At 26.0% G+C, this 26,740-nt stretch overlaps 1 protein-coding gene across 2 annotated transcripts; it reads right to left on the minus strand.

Annotated features, from left to right (window-relative positions):
* LOC129988158 (uncharacterized) lies at window positions 1-26,591 on the minus strand. 2 transcript variants are annotated; one of them, XM_056096310.1, is made up of 18 exons: window positions 26,478-26,591; window positions 22,825-22,976; window positions 22,548-22,681; window positions 19,747-19,876; window positions 17,649-17,717; window positions 13,976-14,097; window positions 12,959-13,043; window positions 12,710-12,877; window positions 11,338-11,424; window positions 10,602-10,696; window positions 9,624-9,740; window positions 8,261-8,321; window positions 5,323-5,433; window positions 5,160-5,224; window positions 3,206-3,277; window positions 2,349-2,451; window positions 1,387-1,453; window positions 1-217 (listed from the first exon to the last, which is right to left on the minus strand). In XM_056096310.1, exons 2-18 carry the CDS (start codon window positions 22,972-22,974, stop codon window positions 111-113), a joined length of 1,743 nt encoding a protein of 580 aa, XP_055952285.1. In that variant the 5' UTR covers window positions 22,975-22,976; window positions 26,478-26,591; the 3' UTR covers window positions 1-110. The 2 variants fall into 2 exon arrangements, with proteins under 2 accessions (XP_055952285.1, XP_055952286.1); XM_056096311.1 differs by lacking the exon at window positions 26,478-26,591 and adding an exon at window positions 26,296-26,428.
* Window positions 26,592-26,740: the final 149 nt, after the last annotated feature.

A 26,740-nucleotide genomic window follows, 5' to 3' on the forward strand; every position in this document is an offset into this window, starting at 1 on the left:
TGAAGTTATAAAATCAGTCCATGTTTATTTAAAAGTTAAGTAATAGAAAAAAAAATTGAGCCATCCACTTGAGTTCTTTTGCAATTGAATGTAGAATTGGAACAGTCTGTTCAAGCCTTCAGCTTTATGTACTCTTGTACTTTTTTCTCCAGCAAATCAAGGGGGCCACAGTGTTGCAAGATAACACCATGGAACTCCTGGATATTAAAACTTGGACCTGTGTATGAATTAAACAAAGCAAAAGCATTTTTTATTTTCTGAACATTTTTTTTTTTTTTTTTTTTCATATTTATATGTATTTATTGTAAGTTCCATGTTCATAATAAAATGCACTGTAGCCTTGTATCATTCTTTTTGTGAATTTCTTTTCTTCCATGGAAAAAAAATCTTGCAAAGCAATTAATTTTATTTTAAAAATGTTGAAATTTCATAAACATTGATGAAAATTTTTTCTTTTTAAATAATTTTTTGGCACAGCTTTCAGCTTACCATGTTTTTAATTTTTGTATATTTTGAAATTGCATCAATTCAATCATAAATGACATCATTTTAATCTGTTTTATGTCAGAATGCCAAAAATAATGGGGTGCAATAGTGGGAATTTCTTTAAACCTGGCAAAGGATGACAATTCATTGTAGCATGGATGCTACAAGCTAGTGGATGTGAAATGAATAACTATGCTGTTTAGAAAATCGGACACAATTCCATAGCTATGCCAATGATGAATAACTCTTTCAATCATATTCCAGATATGCGTCTCAACAAGGTTAATCTAGAAAACACTAGAAACCAGTCAAAAATAATATGCACAAGAGACACAAGACAGTTTAGAACATCAAATCACAATTTGTGATACTGGTAGCAATGCTTTTTGGCATTTCATTGCATAATATGGTCAATATTCCACAACTCCCCTACCTTCAATCCTAACTGAAATTTCAGACACTAATTAGACAAAATGAATGACATCTCTAATAGCATTCCACTTCACCACAATCTTTCAATGCGGAAATGCTTGAGCTTGAGTAGATTAAAAAGAAATAGCTCGAAACACAAGAACATAGAGAACAAATATGGAATTTTTTGATAAATGAAAGCAATAATATCACATCCATGATGCCCAAATATATAAAAATCCAAAAAGCAGTTTTTTGTTTCATTATTATGACATTTCATTCGATATTAATATGCTTTTTAAATTAAAAAAGCAATTCTTTATAAAAATCATTGTTATTTTATCTCTCTAAAACCACTGTGATAAAGATATTAATTTTGAAACAAGATTTTACCAAGTTAATAGTTGTCTCCGACACAACAACAGAAAAAGATAACGATCATAGTTACAATTAAGTTAATTGACAAATCATATTATATGGGAAACTTACCCAAGACTCTTTCAGCCATTGCTCTCAAAGATTTTATTTTGATTTCACCAATTTTGTAAGCACATGCCTATGAAAGTAAGAAAGAACTCGATATGTACATTCAATAAATAACATAATGATAAAAAAATCATTAAGTATTTAAATACAATGATATTACAGTATTTATTCATTGCTAAATCTCAAATGCAAACTGGCAATAGAAATTATACTTAAAAATGTTATATGGCATCACTGTCATTTCTTACAAAATAAAAAGTAGCAGAAACATAAAAATTTACAATTTAGTATTTAAGTAAAGTTTAACGATATTCTGAAATAAAGTACAGTTGTTTCATAATTTATTTTACTTTATTATAACGGTAATATACATTAATGATATATTACTTCAGCATTCTGTTAGTCACATGTTTTTTCCAAACAAATGTTGCTACACTGTATCCATCAGATACACAAGTATATATTGTTAACACTAGTAAATAATATAGCTTAGTAATAGAATAATATATAAATGCAATTTAAAGTAAACACAAATTTTTCTCAGACATAGCATCATCTGGTTACTGAAAAAAGAAGTAATTATGTTTTTATCAGATAAGATGCAACTAACAGAATGTTGATCTATTTAAATACACCTATAAACATTTGAAATTAATAAGAAAAATACTGTATACTCTAAATTAGTTCAATGGAACAATTGATATCAATTCTTTATGATAAAATCATTTGCTTATTTCAGCTTTATTAACTGGGTAATGAATTATTCAAAATTAATTAAAAATAATATGGACATAAAGTAGCATGAGAATACAGAACAAAAATAAAAGTTGTAGTGCTTTCACAATCATCTGTTCCTGATATATGTCAGAATTAACTCATAAATTACAGTTGATTATGGAGTAAACAGTCAGAGAAATTTGAGTAATTCTTACTTAAAGATGTATCAAGTGAAAATTTCTACGAACCTGGCCAGGCCAAGTAATGTATCTATTCACTTCATTTTCAATATGCTTGCGGGAAATTGCACAGTGATCCAACATATAGTTGACAGTTTTCTCAATAGACCACCTAGAAACAAATAAAAATACAAAATATATGCTACAATAGTATTTCAAAACTAGAATCAGCAATAAATAATTTTAATTAAATATATATTTAATATATTTAAAATCTTCTATTGATTTAAATAATTTTACATAAAGTATGCATATTATGCAATTTACTAGATATGCTTTATTAATTTCTTATTTTAAAGCTGCACAATAATTTTTTAGAGCATAGTAAATTTTTAAACATATTTAGATAAGCATTAATTTAGTTATTTCCTTTGTTAAATCTAAACTTTTATACCAAAATGAAGATCTTTGATTCACAAATTGATGTATTTTAAAACACATCAAGACAACAGATACATCTTTAGAGGAATCAAGATTTTAACTTGCAGTACTCTGGCCATGAAACTATGATTCTGCAGTGCTTGTATAAATTCAGTATAAATTTATATACAAAATTTTTTATATGTGATGGATAATAACTGGAATGCTCAAGCAGTTTTTTTACACTAAAAATGAGCAAAACATTTAAAAGCAATTATTAATATTATAGAACTCTTCCAAAACTTATTTTGTAAAAAAAATCAAATACTGTAAAATAAAACTACATAGAGGATTTCAAAATCTATAAAAAAAAAAAAAAAAAAAAAAAAAACAGTTTAAAATGAAATAAAATTTAACCAGGCACCTTAAGAGAACTATACTATGTTCTAAAAGCAACTTTAAATTTATATTTTTAAATGTTAATCAAAGAAAGCAATATTACTAACCCAAAAGCATGCAAACCAGTGTCGGCAACAAGACGAAGGGCACGCAACATCTCATGTGACAGATAGCCAAATCTATAAAATGCATCTACTTATTTAACATAAAAAGTAGACATTTTTCAATGCTTTAGAAAATAACAACAACAAACAAAAATGTTATTTATAATTTGTTTATACTTTACATTAGAATCAATCCAAATTATTCTCTACAAGACAAATTTCATAAATATTAGACAGATTAATTATATTGGTAATTTTCATTCAAAGTTATTAATATAACTCTTACTAGTTGCAAGAGTTTCTTATTATAAAGTCATAACATTACTGAATGAAGAGAAAGAGTTAATCATTCAATATTCTAACACAGAGTGAAGAGCAAATTGATAGCAACAACTGTCAATTTTTTATGCCTAAACCATTATTTCAATTATAGAAAAATTTTCTGTACATAATCCAGTGCATAGTTAAGAGAATATCACAGATTATTACAATGAATCTTAAAAAACTAAAAGAAGTAATTCACTTATCGAAATAAGTTTTAAAACATATTTTAGGCTTAAAATATCATCTATGTCTAGGTACAGAGAATAGGAAGCCCATTAAAGTTCAGTATTTAAAACATATGAAAACTAACTTTTCATTCTATCTTATCTCTAAACAATAAATGGAAAAGTACATAACTAGATATGAAATTCTTCTATAAATTAATTCAGAAATGTAATAATGAAAATAAGTAGTAGCAGCTCAAGGATAGTAACCATAAGGATGCTGTAATTTATACTACAAGTGCAGTGATACCTTTTGGCATTACTTATATTCAATAAAATTACAAATATTTAACAATAATTGCTTTTCTACAAATTTTTTTACACATTAGTCAATAAAAAATAATTAAATTTTTGATAAAGATAATATAACTGGAGTTAATTTAATTTTTAATTAAAAATCAATCTTAAAACGAAATTTTATATAATTTTTTCAGCATGTTTTACTCTTGCTTAAAATCTGTACAGCCACAGCTGTACAGTAAAAATAAATCTTGAAAATATAAGGGTAAAATAAATATGCATTTAAGATATGTTATTTTCTTATTTATCATGAAAGTAAAATAAATATACATTTATTTTACTTTCATTTACTTTTTTTAATAAAACATTTGTATTTCCACATTTTTAATTAATTTCCATTTATTAATAGTTATTTTTCATTAATATTCAAATTTCAGCTTTGCGAAAAAACTCCTGTAAAAATTTAAAATACTACTTCTATTTTCTGCAACGAAAGAAGATAATGTAATCTGACAGAATCTTCTTTCTTTCATGAACTATGTAACAGAATGAATGTACCTAATTACTATAACAGAAATTGATACTGGTTCAATCATAGGACTCTATGAAGAGTAACAAATTGTTTTTCACTGCATTTCTCTGAATATTGATAAGGTTATTGAAGAATTTAGATATTGCCTGCAAAATTAGATAAAATTATTAATTTTATTTATATTCTGAAAAATATTGAGGAATACATAGGTTGCAATTGAAAATGAGGAGCAAAAATATGCTTTAAAATTAAATGTTCTTTGATGGCTAATTTATTATTCGCATGAATAATTCAAAAGAAAAGTTATATTACACTATTTACCATCATAAAAATGTTAGTACAAGATATATTGGTATAGATTGCACAGATTTTTTTAAATCAGAATTTGTATAATATTTTAATAAATGTTTTAATAAATATATAATAAATATTTTAATAAATGTACAGTCAGTATAAAGCAATGATCAGATAATAGGTTCATAAAAAAAAATGGCACACTTATATGTATAATGATCAATCTTTATGGGAAATTAAATTCATTTCATTAACCTGAACACTTTTTAAATAAACGTACATGAAATATTTAGAAGAATTTATTAACTTTTAAATATATTAAGTATAATTCACAGAAACTTACTTAATATATGGATCATCATACAATCCTAATTCATTACCAAGGTATTCAGAATACAAACCCCAACCCTGTAAAGGACGAGTAAATGTAACTAACCTAAATGAATTTTAAAGGAATATTATTGCAAAACAAGGTTAAAGAGAGAGAGAGAGAGAGAGAGACATACTTCTATGTAAGCAGTGTGAAGCGGGAAACGAGATGGAGATTCAGAATATTTTCTATCTTCTATATATTTACGGAATTCAGCAAGATCTTTACATTCCATGAGGTAAGAGGCCTGTAAGATAAAATGTTATTTATAATAAAATGCTGACATCAATTAAACAAGGAGAAAAGAAAAGATTTGTAATTTTTATATATAAATGGTTAAAAGAAAAATATTCATTAATAATTAGTTTTCCTTTTGTAGTTTAACACCACTAAGTTAAAAATAGTTAAATCAATCTAGACAGATTAAAAAAAGATATTAATCCTCCTCTCTTCTATATCATCTTCTAAGCAATTCTACTCATCTATCTTAATCAGTTGCCTAGAGACAAATTTATGTATTTTGCAACCCTAAGCAATGCATATTATGAAACCCTATTTTTTGATAACTTGAACTATACATTTCTACACATTTTTAACTTAATGAGACATGTTATTATTTATTACAGCCAATTAATATTTTATAACTAATCGCCTTTGGTGATGATCTGATTCTTTGAGGATATTGATAATCTTAAATTTAAATAAATCATTATATATAACTCTATAGCATCATAAAACTGCCAGACATTAAAGATATGAGCACCAACACACACATACATTCCTCTTTATTTTTAGAAGAGACGGCTCATGGCAGAATGACATTCATGCCAGTACCCAGTATTATTTAATCAGATGCTCAGTGCTTATAAATACCGCAATAATCAAGTGAACATAATAAAACACATTAAGAATCTGCCTAATTGTACATAGCAAAGTGTTGATACTGTTCTTATATTTTATTATTCATGGAATTTGTACAGTTCACAAACTTATCTACTTAGAAAGTAGGTTAATAACAATTTTTTTAAAATTGATTTGCCCGACACCCTCCTTCCTCTGCATCAGCCAAATACTATTAAATAGTTACATCAATTGTTATAAACAAACTGCTAATATGGAATGATAAGAACAATAGTTATAAAAGCAAACAAAAAGAACCCCAAATCTTATCTCCTAATGACATGAAAAGAGAGAAAAATTTTTCCTCTTTCATTGCTAAAATATCAATTCTAAAATGCCTCAGATATCATCTAGCTTGTAAGCTAAAAGTTAACCAGAATCGATATAATAGCCAACTTTTATAACTTTGTCAAAAAAGGTCTAATTAACAAATAAATATTCAATAATCCAAAAGAAGTAATATTGCTAAAATTCATACAGAGCTTTAGTAAACCATATAATGTCACTTAATAGTCCCAAATGTAGAAGATGGTAAAATTTGTACACAGACAGTTTAAAGCTTAATACAATAATATATGTATGGATACATAAATACTTTTAAAATGTATTTCTCTTATTCAGATTGAAGCAAAAATCTAAAATCAAAGAGTTCAGTTAAAATAGATGTATTCTGTATATTTGATTTGCAGAACTAATATCATATTTGGAAGTTGAAGTTAAGATATTAGGATTAACATTAATGTTGCATTACATAAAAACTAATGAAGATAATACCAACTAAAGAAGCCAGGCAAAATATCTTCTTCCAAATTTCAGGCCATATTAAAAAGGAAGTTTGATTCACAACCAATGTGAAAAGTCTACCCGAAACTTTCTTACATACTCTTAAATATTGGTATCCCCTCTATAGTTCCCTTCCATAAAACTGTGAACCCTTGATAAGACCATGAATACCACTAGTGCTCAGATATTTATCTCGACAGTCCGATGTAATTTTGTGCTGTGAACTTGCATTTTCAACACTTTCTTTCAACCATTCAAAACCAAAATTTTACATAAAGCTACAGCTGTAATCACAAGATCCCATACAGAATTTCATTGATTTTTAACTTACAAATTTTTCATTTGTAAGTTATAGAATTTGCATTATGTAAAAGTATAGACAGACAGGCAGTCATTCAACAGATTTTGTTCAAAATTTTATATGGGTCTACACTTTAGACGCTAGAACTGCACACCAAAAAAATCTTCCCAGTTCTTTATGCTTTAGATTTATTGCATTTACTTATATTTGGACGGACGGACAAACAAATTTCTTTTGATTAGATTTGGTTCAAAATTTGATAAAATTCTACACATTTGGCGACATCACATACTGATTTTATCTACCCAGCTTAAAGTGTTTTTGATTTATTGTATTCACAACAGGCACATAATTTCAAAAATCTGAAAAATCTCATGTTGTGTTTTTTGTCTTAGAAAATCAGAATTTTTTCACATTGCAATGCTTTCTCTTTTCATACTACATATATAAGGAAGTAAAAAAAATATTAGCATCAAGTTTCAAATTCCAATCCTTTAGAAACAAATCCAAAATCCAGTGACTATGCCTTATTATCATTATTATTATATTGATAATTTGTTTATTTCAATGCATTAATAGCATCTTATTGCATAAGATGCATTTTTCATATTTCAATTTTTCTATGAATACAAAATGCTATTTTTAAATCAATCTATTTATTTATTTACATCTCAAGATAATTCAATATTTGGAACCCCATAAAATTTAATGTGTTCAGTGCATAATCAATTTCATAATAAAATGTTAAAAACTCACAAATAATTAATATCAGATATTATCTGTAGTATATCTTATAACTACAGATAATAACAAATTATATCTTATAACTGATTTGATAATATAAAAAAAAAACACTCATTTGCAGGTGAGAAATATTTTCCAACTAAAATTGGGATAGATCAAATATCAGATAAAAAGAAAATAAATGAATAAGCATCCCCCTCTCCCTCTTTTTAGACTTTTAAACAATGATCATTTCAAAATTACTATTTTAGAAATAAACTTTTATGAAATTTAAATATCATCAATAAAATAACATGAAAATAATCAATACATGCAAAATATTATTGAATGGAATTTAAAAAAGCACCTGAAGATGGTGACCAGGTAAAGCTTCATGGAGTGCTAAAGACACCATATCATATTTTGGCCTAAAATAAAAATATATTATTTGAAATGTAAAAAAAAAAAAAAATTCATGAAACAAACTATTTTCTAATTGTGAAGCGCAATAATTAAAAAATTAAATATTTCATTTTTCTACTTTTTGCAGACATTATTGAAGCTCAGATGTAACAATTAATTATAGACAACTTTTAAAATACTTATAATCAACATTTGCTAAATTAAATTTATATATTCATATCATTTGGATATCATGTAAACAAATAATCCTTCGCTTTTATATCGTGTTTCGAAATGCAACAATTTGTTCCTTAAAATGTATTTTTTTAAAAAGAAATAATTTCTTCGAATAGCTAAAATTTGAGTCTTTCAATTTAGAATGACAAAATAAAATTAAAATGCATATTGAAAAAAAATTAATTGACATAAATAACAATATAACAAATGAGGAAACACACATCATTTCATAATAATACTTTCAAGCAAAAGTACAAATTATGAAAGTACAAAAAGTAAAAAGTACTAAATTTCACAATAAAATCAGTATATGTTTGAAAAATTTTTTGGGAGATAGTTGCACCTTGGAAACAAAGCACCTTAAATCATTAATTCTTATTTCAGTATGTGCTGCCTGATTGGAGTAAACAGCTGTGCTATATAAAATAATACTCAGTAGAATATAGTAAAAATAATTTGTAGGCATAAAATATTAGGTTTGGACAAGACTCTGATCACACTTCACTTTGATACTATGAAAAGATCTGCAGCTTTTAAAATCATTTCCAATTTTGTTCAAGCATTTCACATAATGATTCATTTTTTGAAATCATTAGGTAGGAAAATGTGACCATTGCACCTAGTCTTCGGATCCAAGCACATATGTAATAAAATTATTGATGATACATCAGTTTCACCTAACTAATTTCTTTTCATAATATTTCTTGCTGGATGTTGTAATTGTCAACTCAAAGTTCAATTTTCGGTAATTTTAACTCAACAGAAAATACAACTGCTCTTTATTATTATTATTTATTTTGCCATAGAACAGGTTCATTATAATAATAGTGGAAATGATGACCAAAAACAAAAAAACAAAAAAAAAGAAAGGGGAGGGGGAAGGAATGATCATTACAAAAAAAAAAATATAGCAAACTAAAACAATTGAACTGAAATAATTAATAGAAGGTGGATCAATTTGTATTCATCAAAATGGTTTTAAAGGTTTTATTTATGAAAGTCTTGATAAAAAAAAAAAAACATTTTAAGTCATTTTAAATATTCCCAAGAAAAAAATCTAAATAAATTTTTAAAAAAGCAGATTTTCTCACACTGCTTTGACATCTCCTGCATTAACATAAAATACCCCTGGTCTCTTCCCATCAAATGTACCAGCCAAATAATAGGCTGCTGGTCCACCACTCATTGATGCGCTTGATGGCCTTATTCTGAAAAATAAATCATGTTTACTAGACCAACAATTTATAGATTAATTACTTGCAAATTGTCTTATCATAAAAACTAATTTTTATGTAAAACAAAAAGAGATGAAAAAGAGAAAAAAAGACAAAACAATTAATACAATTTAATTATTAAGTGCACAAAAAAAAAAGATAATTTTTTTAAATAATTCTTAAAATTTAAAAATACTTTTTCTCATCCTAGAAGCCCACTGCATAGAATAATAGTTTTATAACTTTTCACATATATAAAATTATATTAACAAAAAACTCCAGTAACTTATAAGCAATTATAAGTTGTAGCTTTGACGACTTTAATTTTTAGCTAATAATAAGAATAGAAAATGAATAATTGATTGTAAACAAATATTTATGCAAATGTTTCCTCAACGGCACATGTTATAAATGAAGAATCAAAGAGCCCTACATTGAAATAATAAGACATAATATATATTTGACATCTATCTTCCCTTGGAAACTTATTCACTAGAATTTAGCATTTATTTCTCATCAAATCCAAACTAAATCAAAAATTGAATGTGGCAATCTAAGTTCAATCTTCAAGAATTTTAGCTAGAAAGTAATGCAATTTGTGCCATTCATGTAATTAATCTTTAATTGCATACACACACACATACATACATACATACATAAAAAAAAGAACAGTATTAATTAAAATATTATGTTTATAATATTAATAGCTACATTAATAAAATGTGCAAGCAGTAATTAAATACTTAAAAAATAATGCACGGCAATAAATAATTAAATTAAAACTTTCTCAAAGTACATTTCTAAAAAATTTTACATTGAAACTATTTAAACATGTAAAAATTTAAACATTCTTACTCAAGTTTACTATCTGGAATTTTATTGACCACTCTTCCTAGCAATGGTTGAATTTTATTGAAAACAAGACCTTTATATGCTTCTATCAGTTCTTCCTAAAAAAAGAAAAATCAATTTCATCAACACTTTCAAGGAATTTTTAAATAGATTTTTCTAATGCAATATATTTTAATAATAAGCTATAATAATAAAATATGCAAGAAACCCTATACTGAAGAAATAATCAAAGGTATAACATAAATAAAAAGCCTTTAAGTATCATTTGCGTTAAAGACTATTAGCACATAAGTCATTACAAATAACTTTTTAAAAGTCTTTTAACTTTTGAACATTTTAATTAATTTCTTTAATTTTTTAAGGAATTTTCAGATATTCAGATATAAGAATCAATGTTTAATAATGCCCCGAAAACTGTCACAAATTTTAACTTTTAAAAAGATTAATTTAAAAAATATATGATTTGAATCAGACATTTTGAAATGGTAAACTAAGTGAAAATTCAGAAAAATAATACATAATATAAAAAAAACATGTACCTACTTAAATAGCATGTTAATTATTAGTATAGCTAAGATTCTAGAATTATATAAATCCAGAAATTATGTTTTATTAAAATACTTAAACATAATTCTTAGAAAAAAATGTTAAAAAAATATCATTATGTATTAAATATTTGTCCGTCATTTAAACATAAAGCTCAATTTATATTATACTTTTGCCCAAATGCATAACTTACTGCATCATTGAAATAGAAGTCATCATCCTCTCTCATCTTTTCAGCAAATTCTTTCACTGACATTTTAAGCTCAAGTGACTCAATAACCTTTAAAGACAAGGGTACAATGAAAAAATATGAATTTAAAAGATTACTATGAAAGAAAAATGGTAAAATTTGTTATGTAATAGTTGAAAGAATACAATATAAGTGGGGCTGCTAAAATCCAAGAAAAAAATGCTACTTAATTGTTAAAAACTATCAATAAAATTTCAGAAAAAAAGACCTAAATTTAATTCTTAAAATATTCACTATTTTATCAGTAAAAAAATTCTCAATTCCATCAAGAATTCGGCAAAAATATATTGTTAAAATACCGTCGCTTGCTGTTCATGACATTTATCAATAATTTTTTTTGTTCATAGCTATAAATTTCCTAAAAGTTGCAAACAAAATACAGTTTTCTGAATAGGCTTGGGCTGATATCCAAGTTTGCTGTTCATGAACAGCCTGATAATGATACTTGATTGCATTTGATACTTTTATAACTCATACTTTTATCTGATATTTCTGTGCTTGACAATAAAAATAATCAATTCTTTTCCTGTCGGAATGAAACCAATACTTTTTGACACAAAGGGAGAATTAGTCCTCACACTTGTGCCAAGAATGGCAGCTGATATGGATACAAATATGTTTCCAAATTGGAATTTTGTTTCTTTTGGAACAGTACTGACAATGCGCTGATTAACTGGTGGATAAGTATAGAAAAGGAAGAACTTTATTAATATATTTAACAAAGAGAAAGGCAGGAATTGTGCATTGTGCACTGTTACACGAAGTAAAGAACAATAATAGCTGGAAATGAAATATATATATTTAAAAATATCAACATGCTAATAACATTGTAGAGGCAGGACAGCAAATTAGTCTGATTATGTTCCATTTATAATAAATTCAAAAGCATACCAAGTACCTGATACTCTTTGTCTGCATGAGTTTTATGTATCTAATACTTTTGTACACTTAGCATAAAATATCAGGGTGATATAGTATCAGCCAATTCTATTTCCAAATACTCCATGGTTATCAAATAGATATATCATATATATAATATATCAATATATCATAGAATCAAATATATCAGTTAATTCATTTAAATGAAAGACCTGCAACATATAACAAAATGTATCATAGATTTTCTTTTTTTTTTTTTTTTATGATCTTTGAAAAAGAATGCCCTCCTTTTTATCCTCCACTAATTATGACTCTTTCTAAAATAAATTGAAGTTAACATCAAAAGTCGCTTCTTTTTGGCCATGCATCAGCAAAATTGTGTTTATATATACACTTAATAAAGAAAGTAATGTAAATTTATATAAAGAAAATGTACCGTCTCCATCTCTTTTAAAATTCTTTCCACTTCCTTTTTTCCAATTTCATGAACTTCTTCAGGGGTTAAAAAATAACTAAGGTGAAAGTCCAAGCACATCTGATAAATTTCAATTCCATTGGGCAGTGTAAATATGCCAATTTTGGGCCTGCAGTGCTTAAAGTATTCCTAGAAGTAGAAACACATTTATTTTTAATATCCATGATATATTGTTTTAAAAAGGGAATTTTAATAATAAATTATGCTTACTTTTTCAAGAAATTCCTTTAGCATTTTGAAAGCAGGTATAACATTATGTGAAATGGAATCAACAGCCTCAAGAAGTAAAGCTTTCCTACATGAAACAACAACAAAAATAAAGTGGCATAAATTTCTTATAGGATAAAAAATAATATTTCAAAATATTCAAATCATGTGTGTATTTATTTGGTTATTTCTAAGAAACTGATTTATTGAAAGGTTCCGACTTTTCCCCCATCAAGCTCTATAATGTGCTCTTATATTTCATGAATTAAAGAAACCAAAATATTTTTATCCAACCTAAAGCAAGCATTGACTTGAAGAACTGAATAAAATTTTTTCAAAAAATTTATGATGTAAAACAGAAAACAAAATTGCTATAAAATGCATTTTGCAAAAGTTTTCTAACTAGTACTCTCAGCTGTACAGTTGGTTTGCTGAAAATACTGGTTATATTTGATTTCAGATAAATCATTTAGATATAACTTCATGCCCATAATTCTACCAAATTATCTGTCATTACAGCCATGCTATTTTAATTGTCTTATTTAAGTGTTGTTTATAGGATTTATCTTCTTAGCCTAAAATTATTCTAAATAGTGATTTAATGCAAAAGGAATATAGTTTCCTCTTTTTTCTTTTTAAAAACAATAAGCTCAACACATCAATTATCATAAATCAAAGAATTTTTTAACAGCTTATAAAAAAAGACCTATGCAAAATATAAAAAAAGACCTAAAAAATCAAAGTATTCCAAAATCTGTTTTAGTTCAGTCATAAAAATTATTAATACAAATATATATGCATATACTGAAGACCAAACTATGAAAAATAATATTTAACAATTTAGATAAAAGCTGTTTGTCCAAACATAGTGGAAAGTTCAATGGTTTTTAAAGGATACATTTGCATATATATTTTGAAATACATGACTTATATAATCTATTAAACAAACTATCAATATCAAGGTCAGAAAATTGCTTTTGTGAAAATCTTTTATTATGAATTCTAAAGTTTTTAACCTACTTTTTCTCATCAGTAACTGTATCGGGTAATGACAAGAAAGGCTTATAAAATATACATTCTTCTGGATTCTTTTCAAGAACATCTAATTGATCTAAAACATCAATTTGATCTGGTATTGCAGCCTATATAGAAATTGCAGAGAAAATAAAAAGATAAAAGGTTGAACAAAAAAAGTTATACATGCAACAAAAGAACATGCAATGAAGAATTTTGTTAAAAGATTGTTTGTTTTTATTTGCAAATTATAAGAAATTGAATAACATGTTACAATGAAAAAAGAAAGAAAATTAAAATAAAACAAAGAAAGAAAATTAAAATAAAACAAAGAAAGAAAATTAAAATAAAACAAAGAAAAATAATATTTTAGAATTAAAAAAAAGTTAAAATCCTTTTATTCATTTAATGAAGGCAGCCTAAAGAACTCAATATCCATAACTCTTCATTCTAATATAAATTTAGTTCAGTTCGATTACCAGTTTTTTACTGACCATATTAATAATATTAATTTAATCATATACATCAACTTTGATAATCTACAATAAATGAAAATACAATTTCAAATTATAACCAAAAATAAATAGAGAGAATTCTAAATTGGTGAGCTATGCTTGCAAAGCAAAGTAATTATTTGGAAAAATCATTCTAGTTGTCAAGGAAGTTTTATTCCGTATATTTTCTGAAAATAGAGGACAAGGCAGATAACCACTGATAGCTTTACTAGAGCTCATGAGCTTTCATATGAAAATAATAATAATAATAATAAATTTAGTACAGTGATTATTGGATGGAAGATAATGAACATTTTTCCCAATAAAAAAATAATTAGTGAATGTGATATTTTTGAGATTTCTAGCAACACATACGGATGGCAGAAGTTCATTGAAAACATATCTAGAAGTTGCATGCTTTCATTAATTCAAAATTCACTCCATGTCAACCAAAGGCCATGCAGAAAGAAACATAGTCACACAAAGCAACCCCAATTAATTAAGAAGCATAAGCATTATTTGTAGAGTAAAGGGCAAAATTTTAGACCCAGTCCATTTGAATATGCCACCATTCAGTGTGTTCAAGCAGCAGAGCACCCAATCATTGTGCCAACCATTCAAGTCCATACCAGCAGAAAAAAAACCCCATTCCATCACTTCACATTTGAAATACAAAATATTATATTTACAAATTCATTATATAGTATCATTATATCATTGTAATAATATTTAAACAAAATTTACACTTGGAATACAAATTGATTATGGCATTATTTCATAAAATACATAGCAATCAAATAATAACACAATTAAAAAAACTGTTGTAAAACTTCATTAAAGAATTGTTTAAAAGAGTAAAGATGAATTAGTTCTAAAAGTCTATGCCAGTCCATGAGATAAGATACTGAGCTTTCATATAAAAAAAAATGGCAAAATAACAGAAATGGGTGGGTAATTAAATGCAAGTTTGGTTAATTAATTAATTTTGCCAATTATTTTAAATATATATATATAAGGCCAACAATTATAGAATGGATGTGTTGTTAGCACTTCAAATATAATTTTATAATATAAAGCTAATTAATAAATGGAATTCAAAATCCAAGGATTAATTTTAAAAAATTAGAATTCAGAAAGTTTAACTTTAATAAAATTGTGATTTAATTAAAAGAAAATAGGTTCTATATTTCTGTAAATAATAATAGTTAAAAAATAGTATAAATTATACAAAAGTATTTATTTCGTTTATATAATATTTATTATAAAAAAAAAATTTGTTTTTAAGAAACAATCACCAATACAAAACATTAACATCAAATAAAACTTGCACCTGATTTGTCACGTCATAGAAAATTTTCACACAAAAATACAATATTCTCAATTATTCTTCTAGTATAAAACTAGCAACAGTAATATCCTTAAATTTTCTCGCATACTCTTAAATAAAAAATTTTATCACCTACCCTTTGCTTAAAATTGCACACCTTGGCTAAAGCCATGAATGCAATGCATGACCTTTGCAAAATATAGTTATGAAATATATATGTTCGCCATGAATCTAGAAGTGAATCTATAGTGCAAATATACATTTTGGACACATTTTTTAGACTGATTGAAACGATTTAACAATGAACTATAGATATAGTCAAAAAATCAAATATCGGATTTTATTGATTTAAGTCATTGCGTTTATGAATTGTTGCATTTACACACATCTAAAACAATAGATGGACAACCTTTTGAGAGATTTAGTTCAAAATTTGATAAAAATCTATATTTTAGATACTAAACCTATTTACTAAATTTTAACTATCTAGCTATTTACATTTTATAACTAATAAGTTCATTTCGACTATTCATTATCCATATTGTTTATATTGTTACAAATCTGTAACGTTCCTTCCGAGCACGGTTAGTTCAATCACTGAAAAGATCGTTTTATGATCAGCTCTGTTGGATGCTGATCGGGTGTCTAATCTGTGATCCCAGAGCTTGTTGATAAACTTGGCGACCATTTCGTGACATTGCGACGAATTTGGCGACAAAATGGATAATACTGGAATTTTCCAGAATTTTGGCGATAAAGCCAATAGGAACAGAGATATGCCTGATTGTTCTAGAGCCTTCTCTGCCCGGCTCCGGCAACTATAAAAAGCTGGCAGTCTAAGCTGCAGAGAGTCGTGTGTAAAGTCATAGAGAGGTTTAGAGTCGCAAAACGAGTCAACGGCACATAGTTGTATCAGTCCATTGAAGTGCAAGCGTTGTATGGAGCTCAAGCGTTTGGTGAATTGAGCTGTGTGCTGAGTACTGGAATCTATTGTAGAAGCAACATCTGAGTCGTCTGAGGAGTAGTTGTGTATTAGTGAGACAATCGTCTAGTAGTGAGTCAACAGTTGGATACAGCTAAAGCGAGGTGACAATAGAGAATTGCAGGCGTTTGAAGAGACCGTAGAGAGTAGCTACGAAGATTTCTTCCTCCAGCTGAATTCAGTCTGGCTGCTTTGAGCACCGTGGTTGTTATTATTACCGATAACTACTTGTGGGCTACTGTTTATTATAGTGTGCTGCTGTGTATTGCTTGTGCGTGTCTCGGCTGTTCCTTTGTTATTGCATACTCTTGTTTTCATGTTAATAAAAGTCGTCGTACGTTACTAAGGATTGTTTCTTCATCGACTAACAAATACAAATAACCCCGAATTTATAACAATATGTTGACCATGCGAAAGCATGATTCTTTTATAGCAGCAGCAATGCCAATAGGACAAATAGAAACCACATTATAATTATTTCAGTAGCAGACACTAGACTTCTCTTTTAATATATAAAATAAAATATATTATCAACCTAATATTAAAAACTATAATACTACAATACTTTTTTTTAATTTCATCTATTTTTTCTTGCTTTCTAATTTTGTTACTATACTATTTAAAAATTAGAAACAATTAATTAGTTAAATTAACAACAATTAAAAGAATTAAACTATTAAAAGTTACTTAAGTCAAAATATTTATCTCTCATTTCTCACGAAAATATCTGCCATAATTTAATAGATGTTTTATAGATGATTGAATCATTAAAAATAATTTTTTAATATAGATTTATAAAAAAAAGCTTTCTACATCATTTGATTCTTTATAAAATTTATAAAGAATTGTAAGTAATCAGTTACCAAAATTACTTACCACAGATATTTTGTGAAAAGTCATCTTTTGTTTAATACCATCTCTCATTATTTCAGTCATCTGAGATATCTATTAAGAAATTTTATTTACAAAAATGCATGCAAAAATCCTTAAACGTAATATATTGTATACATAATGAATCTAAGACATCAAAACATTTTAAAACTGTTCAACATTTTCAAATCGCATTAATCTGAAACATGATTATATTTCATTAATACATATTATTGGAAACTTTAAAAAAAATCAAAGATATGCTGTAAATAATAAAATAAAATGCTGGTAATTATCTGGCTGGATTTAGATGTTCAGTTAATTGCAAGAGAATAAATAGTATAGGATGTGACTTAAAAAGAAACAAACTTTCCTTCTGTTTATTTATTGACATTAGTTTTCATATTGTCAGCATAATTCAAGAATAATTGGCAAAATTATAAAGTTATTCAGCTAAAATATCACCCAGAACAATTGAATTGCTAAAATATATCAATATTTTTTTTTTCAGAATATAAATGAAAGATTTCAAAGAATCTTCAGAGTTTGATTTCAAATAATTTTTAATTCTTTGCTATATTTTTATAAAATTTCAAAAGGCAAAACATACCAATGATACAATTAATTTTATACCATTTATAAAAAAAATATGCTTAAGCATGCATAATAATTCATTTAATTATAGAGAGCATAATAAAGCATATTTTAAACACAATCTCTGAAAATACAAAGTCAGTTTGTTGATTTTATTTCATTAATCAAAAAACAGGTTATAAACTAAAAAATATTTAATGCTTTGCAGTAATTTTGTTTTTTAAAAAAGCTTTCTTGAACTTATTGAATAATTTTTATTTCAATAATTGCATGAATTTAAAAAGATTCATGATTTTTGCAATTTCATGCAAGCAGGCTTCTAATCTATTAACATTTTATCATGAATATAAATGAATATCATGAACAATATATAACCAAAAGTTTATTTCTTTCTTGATTCCAAATCAGTGTTAATTATTTTTTTTTTTCTATTGAATACACATTAAGAGAATATATTGTGCATTTCTGTTCATATGCACAAAATAAGTATTTATCATATTGTGATTCATATGGGTTCTACCCATATGGATCATAAAATATTATATCAAGCCTAAATTTCTATTGAATTAGAAAACTGATATCATTTTTCATAGGCTGATTTGAAAGCTGGTGGAATGAACAAGTCTTTGGTAAATTTGACAGTTCATAAATAGAATGGAGTTTGGGTATACAATATTAAAGAGTTTGGTAATAATTTGATTTTGCCTTTCACCAAAATTTTGTTATTTGTAGCTTAGATTTAAATCCAAGAATCATGATGAAAATTGTGACATTTTATAGATTTCTCTTTCAAAACTGTGCTTATTTTATGTATAAGTTTGACACTCCCCCCCCGTCCAATCAGAAGCATATTCATTTTATCTGCCATAATTTGAAAACAGTGAGAGAAAGGACAGGGTTGCTGTAGTGTTCTATCACCCTCTTTCATTTGGCAGATTAGGTCTGACTCTCACTGTACATCTTTTGTGTAATAATCTTTATCTTCAATAATAATATATCTTTCATATAAAAATTATAGCCGTATAGGCCAGAAATTTTTTTAAAATTTGTCTTCTTTCATAAGATTTTTCCCATAACAGAAACCAAGCACTTGCTGAGAATTGGTAAAAATTTAAAGTAATGACTTTATTATAGATAATGGAGATAAGAAATTTATCTTAGTGATTTTCCCTTAATCTGTCTTAGGTTGTCAGCAGTTACAACCAAGCAAAAATAATGCTGTTCCTGTAATTATGTCAGTAATCAAAATAAGTGCAAAGATGCAAAATACAGAAAACTTCAATTTTTTCTAAAAGAAGGTTACATGACGTACTCCTTTTGTTTAGCATTTTGTAAATTTTTACAAATAGAGGAATGACAGATTTTCTGGATGGATATGGGCTTAACAGAAAAATACCACTTAAGTTTGTACAAAGAATAACACAGCTGAAACTGAATTACAAATATCAAAGACAATGAAAATAGTAACTGCTGATGATCATAAATAATAAACTTTAAAATTTTTCTTTACCTGTACAGGCAACTCCTTGTATCTGGAAAGTATTTTATTAAAATCTTTCAATGTTTCACAATTCATGGATGCAATAAGTCTTTCAAATTCAAGATGTGGCCCTTCCATATAATTGAGAGGGAAAAAATACCTAAAGAAAATAGAATTATATTTAAAAGGAGATAAGATTATTTTAATTCGTAAAATACAATTTTACAAGAAAAACAAGATTTCAATTCTTGTTAACAATGCCAGTAAACATATTTGGTAGAAATCACTAAAAAAGATTAAAAATTTAACAAGAGAAATTCTTACTAAAATAATAAATACAAATTTCTTAGTAAATGAAGTTATTTTAAGAAATAAAGAATTTGCAGAAAGAAATAAGCATATAAACTATCAGACCAAAAAATTTCCTTTCTCTCCTTTATATCACTTAGAAAAACTTTTATGAAATTTAAGTGCAAAAACAATTTTGTATTACCTACAATCATGAAAATATTTCCTTTCCTTAAAACTAGATTTAAATTTCAAACAAATTTAACATCTTCAAAAGCGTTATCTCAAAATGCTTTTAATTTATTAATAAACAAAATGGGAGGCAAAATAAATCAAACATATTTATTTCAAATAGTTTTATATCACTGAATATAATTTGAGTTCTTATTGTTTATTTTCTTTCAAATCATTTTTATTTATAGCTTTAAAAAAAAACATTAGTTTATAAAATATAAAAAGAAGTTAATTTTATTTCATCATAAAACTATTTATAAAACACTTTTAATTTTTTACATACCTCATACAAAGACATTTTTTTAGAGGAAGATGATCAATCACTATTTCCCATGAAAGGCAAGATGTGAGTGAAAAAAAAAAAGCAGAAACTATATTTATTTTTTAAATGGATGTTTATTTTGTATTTACACAAAGCATTTAATTTGTCATCAAGATGTCTTAAATTCTGTGCTTTTTCAGCATAAAAGTTTTATCATAAAAAGTAGAAAAGGATAAAAAATGCATGATCATCCAATTCATGAATATGCATTCATTAATTCCAAAACATTCCAAAACTCAACAAAAATGTGGATGACTAAAAAATTGATATCATTAAAAAAACCATTTTTTTTTTAAATTTTGAAACAGAATAAAATTATATATGCGTGCAATATTTTCTGAAGTTATCATAAATCAAGCATCAAAATTCAATTCAATTATTTAAAAATTAAAATTTCAAAAAATTATTCTGAAGTGCACATTTTTGTCCTTATATATATATGCCAAATTTGAATAGCTGTAGGTTCAAACAATCAGCCCTGTAGAGCACCTACAAACATACATTCATCTTTATTAGTAGTAGAGATTTGTTACCTAATTCACCACACACACACACATATAAATTGTTGAATATATAATCTTATGAATATGATAACTATAGCAATTTTAATTGAATTTGAATAGGTGTGAGAGCTATTTCTAGCAAGAATACAGAAAATCTTAGCTTTTATAAGCTATCTAGTTAAAAAGTTGTGAAATTGGCATTTCTCCAAAGCTTCTTTACATTACAAAAAGATAGAAGATAGAAAGATATTTCAAATTAGGCATATTATCATCTCATCATAATAAACAGCTTATGTAATGAAAGTTTTTTACTAACTGCAACTGCTTCTAAGTCAGTATCTAAAAAGATGATTTTAACCTTAAGTTTCAAATAGCTTTATAACCCAAACTTAAAACACACTGGTGAAAAATTCTCATCAATTGTATTTTCTTTTACATCTGAATTTGACATTTATCTTGGGCTTTCCAACAGGATTTTTTTAATATTATGTTTTCAATATTGTTAAGTACTATGCTACAGATATAAAAGGTTTTGATAACACAATTGACAACAGACTGAATACTATTATTTCTAGAATAATGATGTTCATATTAAAATTAATTAACTTGCAAAAAAAATCAATTGTTATTGTCCTCTTTAATGCAACTGAAGTTTATAATACATCACATGCAGGATCTAATTAAGCTCTATAAGTTTTCAGGAAATGCAAGTCTTAGACTTCTTTTTTGTCTCCAATTTCCAAAACTAAACTTTTTTAAATCTAAATTTAATTTTTATATAAATAATTTTAAATAGAAAAAAATTTATTTTTGGGTATGTCTGAGAGAATGTGATTTTAGTATCCTGTGTGTATAATAAAAAAAAAAAAAAAAAACTTAATATATTCCAATTTTTATTAAAGTAAATTCCGACAGAATGGTATAAAAAATTAGAAAACATTGACAGCTGAAATATTTTTTGTTTATAAAATTAATTTTTTTAATTAAAAAAAACATCTTTTTTCCCCCTAGAATTGCAAAACATATAAAATTAATAAGTAATTAATTAGAAAAATCATAAGAAAAAGAGAAAAAAATGATTTGAAGTTTAAATTATACTTATTTTAAATTTGAATAAATTAAACTACATAGGCAGAGTAAATGAAATAAAGTTGCTATATCAAATTATCAAGAAAATACAGTACTCCCTGTCCTCACTTATAAAATAACCTAGCTTTTATCAATTGATAATGACACCATGATTACAGGTTTTCAAATACTAAGGGTAACTACTACAAAGTAGTTCTTTGCTAATCATTTATTAGTTAGTAAAAGAAAATAATGCCCAAAATAAAGTATCAACTCAGTCTTAATGGTTTGCATGTGTGATTCTCTTGGTATAAACCAAAATTTTGTAGCATCTTTAGTCTCAAAACCTTACATATCATCAAAATAATTATTTACAAGCAAAGAAACAAACAAACAGCATTAAAAATAATAATTACCCTTTAGCATCAGCTCCTCTGATAAAGCATTTAAGCTCAGAAACTAGGAAGTCCAAATTTTCACTTATTTCTTTCTTCAGATTAGTTTCATTTAAAATTTGCTGACAATCATTTAAGTATTTCCTACAAACTACCTATAAAATATAATGCATTTTCTTACTCATTTTTAAAAATGCAAAAAATAATAATAATAATTTCATATTCTAAAAAGCATATGCAAACTCATCAGTTATTTATTACAATCAATTTCTTCTAAATAAAGTATAAGCCATAGTACCTTCCTCTCCAAAATAGCATCTAAAGTATAAGATTCTAATTTGTCATCAAACTCATGGATACCACTGAAAGTAGCAAATTCAGGGCTATTACTCAAGCGCCATTGCCAAAAATCATCTAAAAGTTGCATGCCTTTATCATTGCAATCCATCTCTGTAAAATAATTATGATAATCTACATTAAACTTAATGAAAAAATTACCATATAAATTGACAATATAAAACATATATAGTATTCCTTTAAGTTAGCACAATATGCATATTCTTTTAAACAGAAAGACCCATATTTAATTTATAAAAAATTTAAACACAAGTAATTAGATCATACTTTAATGACAACACATATGCACTTATAGAGATATTTTCAATATCATTAAAATTTTTAAAAAATAAATCAGACAAGAGAAAAAAGTTATTTTTACAACACAAAAATGGTAATGTAAATGTAAATAATGATTTCCACAGGAAAATTTTTGTTAATGAATTAAGCAAAAGAAGAAGAAAAATTAGTAAATAAAATGTACAACTTAGGCTTAAAGGATTGCTAGGTCTCAATAGCACAACAACAAAATTGTATGTTTAGTTTAGTTATATTAACATCAAATTCTAAAGCAACACTAGGGCTATTTTGGAATGGACCTCATAATTTTGAACTGCGGTCAGATGTCAAGGACAACACCTGAACCGGCATCCCTCCTCTCCAAACTTCCGCACCACATCAGCGGAAGGACATTTGGCATGACGGGTTTAATTTGCATCAGACCCACTTACACAGCAGTTTTCTCAGTCTTGAACCTGAAAACCTCTGGTTCTGCAGCCGAGACCTTACCGCCATGCCACCACAGCCCCAAATTGTATGAATAGTTGCATACATCAATAAATATTCAAAGGGTTCTCCGTCCAAAACTATGTATGCTTTTCTCTGCTATTCATGCAATTGTTTTGCTGTGCTGCAGTAATTTTGCATTTTATTGCACTTATATTAAGTACTTAATCTTATATATTTTCAATTATTTAATTTACTGGTAAACAATCCAATGCACAAATCACATATTTGCAACACTTTTCTATTATAAAAACAACCTTTTTCAGTATATATGATCTACTTTTATAAATTTATAAGCAACTTTTGGGGATATCTGTATAAATCCTATTCCATTAAAGCCAAAATATGGAGTATATTCCCCATTTCCCTGAAAAAATATTGGGTAGATTGGAAGGAAGGAGGACACAGAAGATTCGAGCATTTAAGTATTTAAACATATTTTAGTAGTCGTTATGTAACAAAAAAACTATGTTATGTGGCATAATGGTAGCTGTCATCAAATCCATGGAAACATATCCATATATATATAAATGCAATCAAGAATATACAAAATATACCCCATTTTTCACAGTATGATTATCTAATGGTACCCTCTAAAAAAAACTGATTACCTGAATAAATTAGTTCTATTTAAAAACATTATTTGTTATCAATTTTTTTAGAGAAACAGATTGTAGCATTATTTAGATGAATAATCAGCGATTCCCTCTAAAAGCAATTTTATCATAGTATCAGAATCTAATTAAATAACTTATAAATTAACAAGCTATCTCAGTGTCAATTATTCAAACTAAGAGTTGGATATTATATGCATAGAATTTTGATTGTATTTTATATTATGTCCAGATAAACTTCATTTGTTGATTATTAAAATAAAGAGAAATCTGTGTTTACAGTACTAAGCATAACCAGTTTCTTAGTACCAGTTTCTTAAACTATAAGCTGCACCCTCAATAGATCATATATAAAAAGTATGCAAATTTTCACAAGGTCTTATTTCAATCCAATATTATGAGAAAAACACAAGCAGAAAAGGCATACAAGCTACTGAATTTAAAATTTCATTTTTATGTTTCTTTTTTTTATCATTATTAAATGCTTCATTTTCTTATTTATTTCCACTTGAGGGGAGGGGCAGAAAACAGGTTTAAATTAGGAACAAATTAAAAACTTTCCCCCCCCCCTTCTGACAAAAAAAAAAGTTAACAGAAGTTTAGCAATCCCAATTTAAACTAAATTAATTTTGCATATGCAGTAGCACTTATGGAAGAATTACATCATAGGTATTATAGAAATTAGTCAGTTATTATATATTTCTTAAATACTAGACCAGCCTATGCAAAAAAAAAAAAAAAAAAAAAAAAAAAAACTGTATATTATTGTGTATATCAGATTAAATAATTCATATACATATAAACTTTCTTCAAATTACAATTTAAAGATTTTAGTACAAGAATGTTTTAAATTATTCTGCTTTTTCAAGATACTATGGTGATTTTGAAAAAGCATCACTACAGACTATCAGAGTAACTCAGTTTAATAATTTCAAAATTTTGAAAACACATATAATGTTTAAATAAGTTTAATAATAACATCAAAAAAATATTAGAAGTTATGTTTAATGATCTGAAGTAACACAGTAATTTTTATCTTCAATTTTAGAAAAAAGGGGGGGAAAATAGAAATATTCAAAAAAAAAAAGTTCCAATTACAACAGCACAGTTTATAACTTCATATAAAAAATCTATCAACTTAGTAAATAATTAATCTGAGCATTATAAATAAGATAGAAGTAATCATATATTCAATTTGTAATATAACACAGACACACACACACAATTTTTTTTTTTTTTAACTAGATGTCAACTAAAGAAAAAAAAAAATCAAAAATGGCAACAGAAAATCTAAGGATAAAAAAGTTCTAGTTTATTAATAATAATATAGAAATAATAGCACAAGAAAATTTCCATAGGGTAAGGTAACAATATTTAATAACGAAATTAAACCTTTTAATCATTAACACAAAAAGTTTATTGATTAATTTTTTAAACAATTGATCAAGTCATATATTTCATATAGCTATAAAGATTCTAATAAAAAGTAACAAAGTTTTATGAATTAAAATCCAAGTAACATTTAAAAAAATGTATTCCTTGTAGTTTTCTGCATGAAAATGAAAATTATTTTCTAATACTGTATTAGATAAAACTTTTATTTACAATAAGAATTTTTTTTTTAATTTAAGAATTTAGAAAAAAAAAACTTTTATTTCAATCAAAATAAACTATTGATGTTCTGCTTTCTACGTTAATTTTAAATTTGTTGAAACAGAACATAATAAAAAGAAATATTAGGGGGAAAACTAGTTGGGCTCAATTTATATCTTAAGGAATGTGGAATAAATAAATAAGAGCTTAAATAATTGCAGTATATTCTATAATTCAGAGTAAATAATCTATTACATATATTTTTTTTAATCTGACTTGTGAACTCAGAAAAATATTAAAAATTTAATTAATTAAACTCAAATAATACTAATTGAATTAATTTTTATCTAAAAAATATTTTTCTTTCATCTACACGTAATATTTTATTACAAAAAATTAATTTCAAAACTCTCTTTTGAAGAATTTTAATGATAAGTTACCAAGAAAAATTCAACTTCAAAGATAAATTCTTCCTTTTACATATGAATGAGCACGGAAGCGGATTCTCCCAATTTTATCTCCTGTTCCGGTTTCCTTTTGACCATTTTTTGATTATTTAATCGTTTTATTTCCAAGTTAAAAATTTTGTAATAACTTAAAATAATTCATAAACATGCCTTACCGGAATTTTTAATAACTCGAGTACGAAGAATTTATTTTGTAAAATAACCTGAATTTGAAAAATTGACAACTTTCGAATCGTGCGTTTGTTTACATGTCATACGATTTTAGAAGTTGTAGTTCTAGTATTGATATGCCAGAACTCGTTTTGCTACTGAATTAATATCACGCTATTTTTTAATATACAGAAAATATGAGAATAAATTCCCAAGACATATATAAGACATCTGACTGACTGATTGAGTTGCACAATAAAAAATAAAA

This window comes from Argiope bruennichi, chromosome 10 (assembly GCF_947563725.1).
Source record: "Argiope bruennichi chromosome 10, qqArgBrue1.1, whole genome shotgun sequence".
Lineage (NCBI taxonomy): Eukaryota > Metazoa > Arthropoda > Arachnida > Araneae > Araneidae > Argiope > Argiope bruennichi.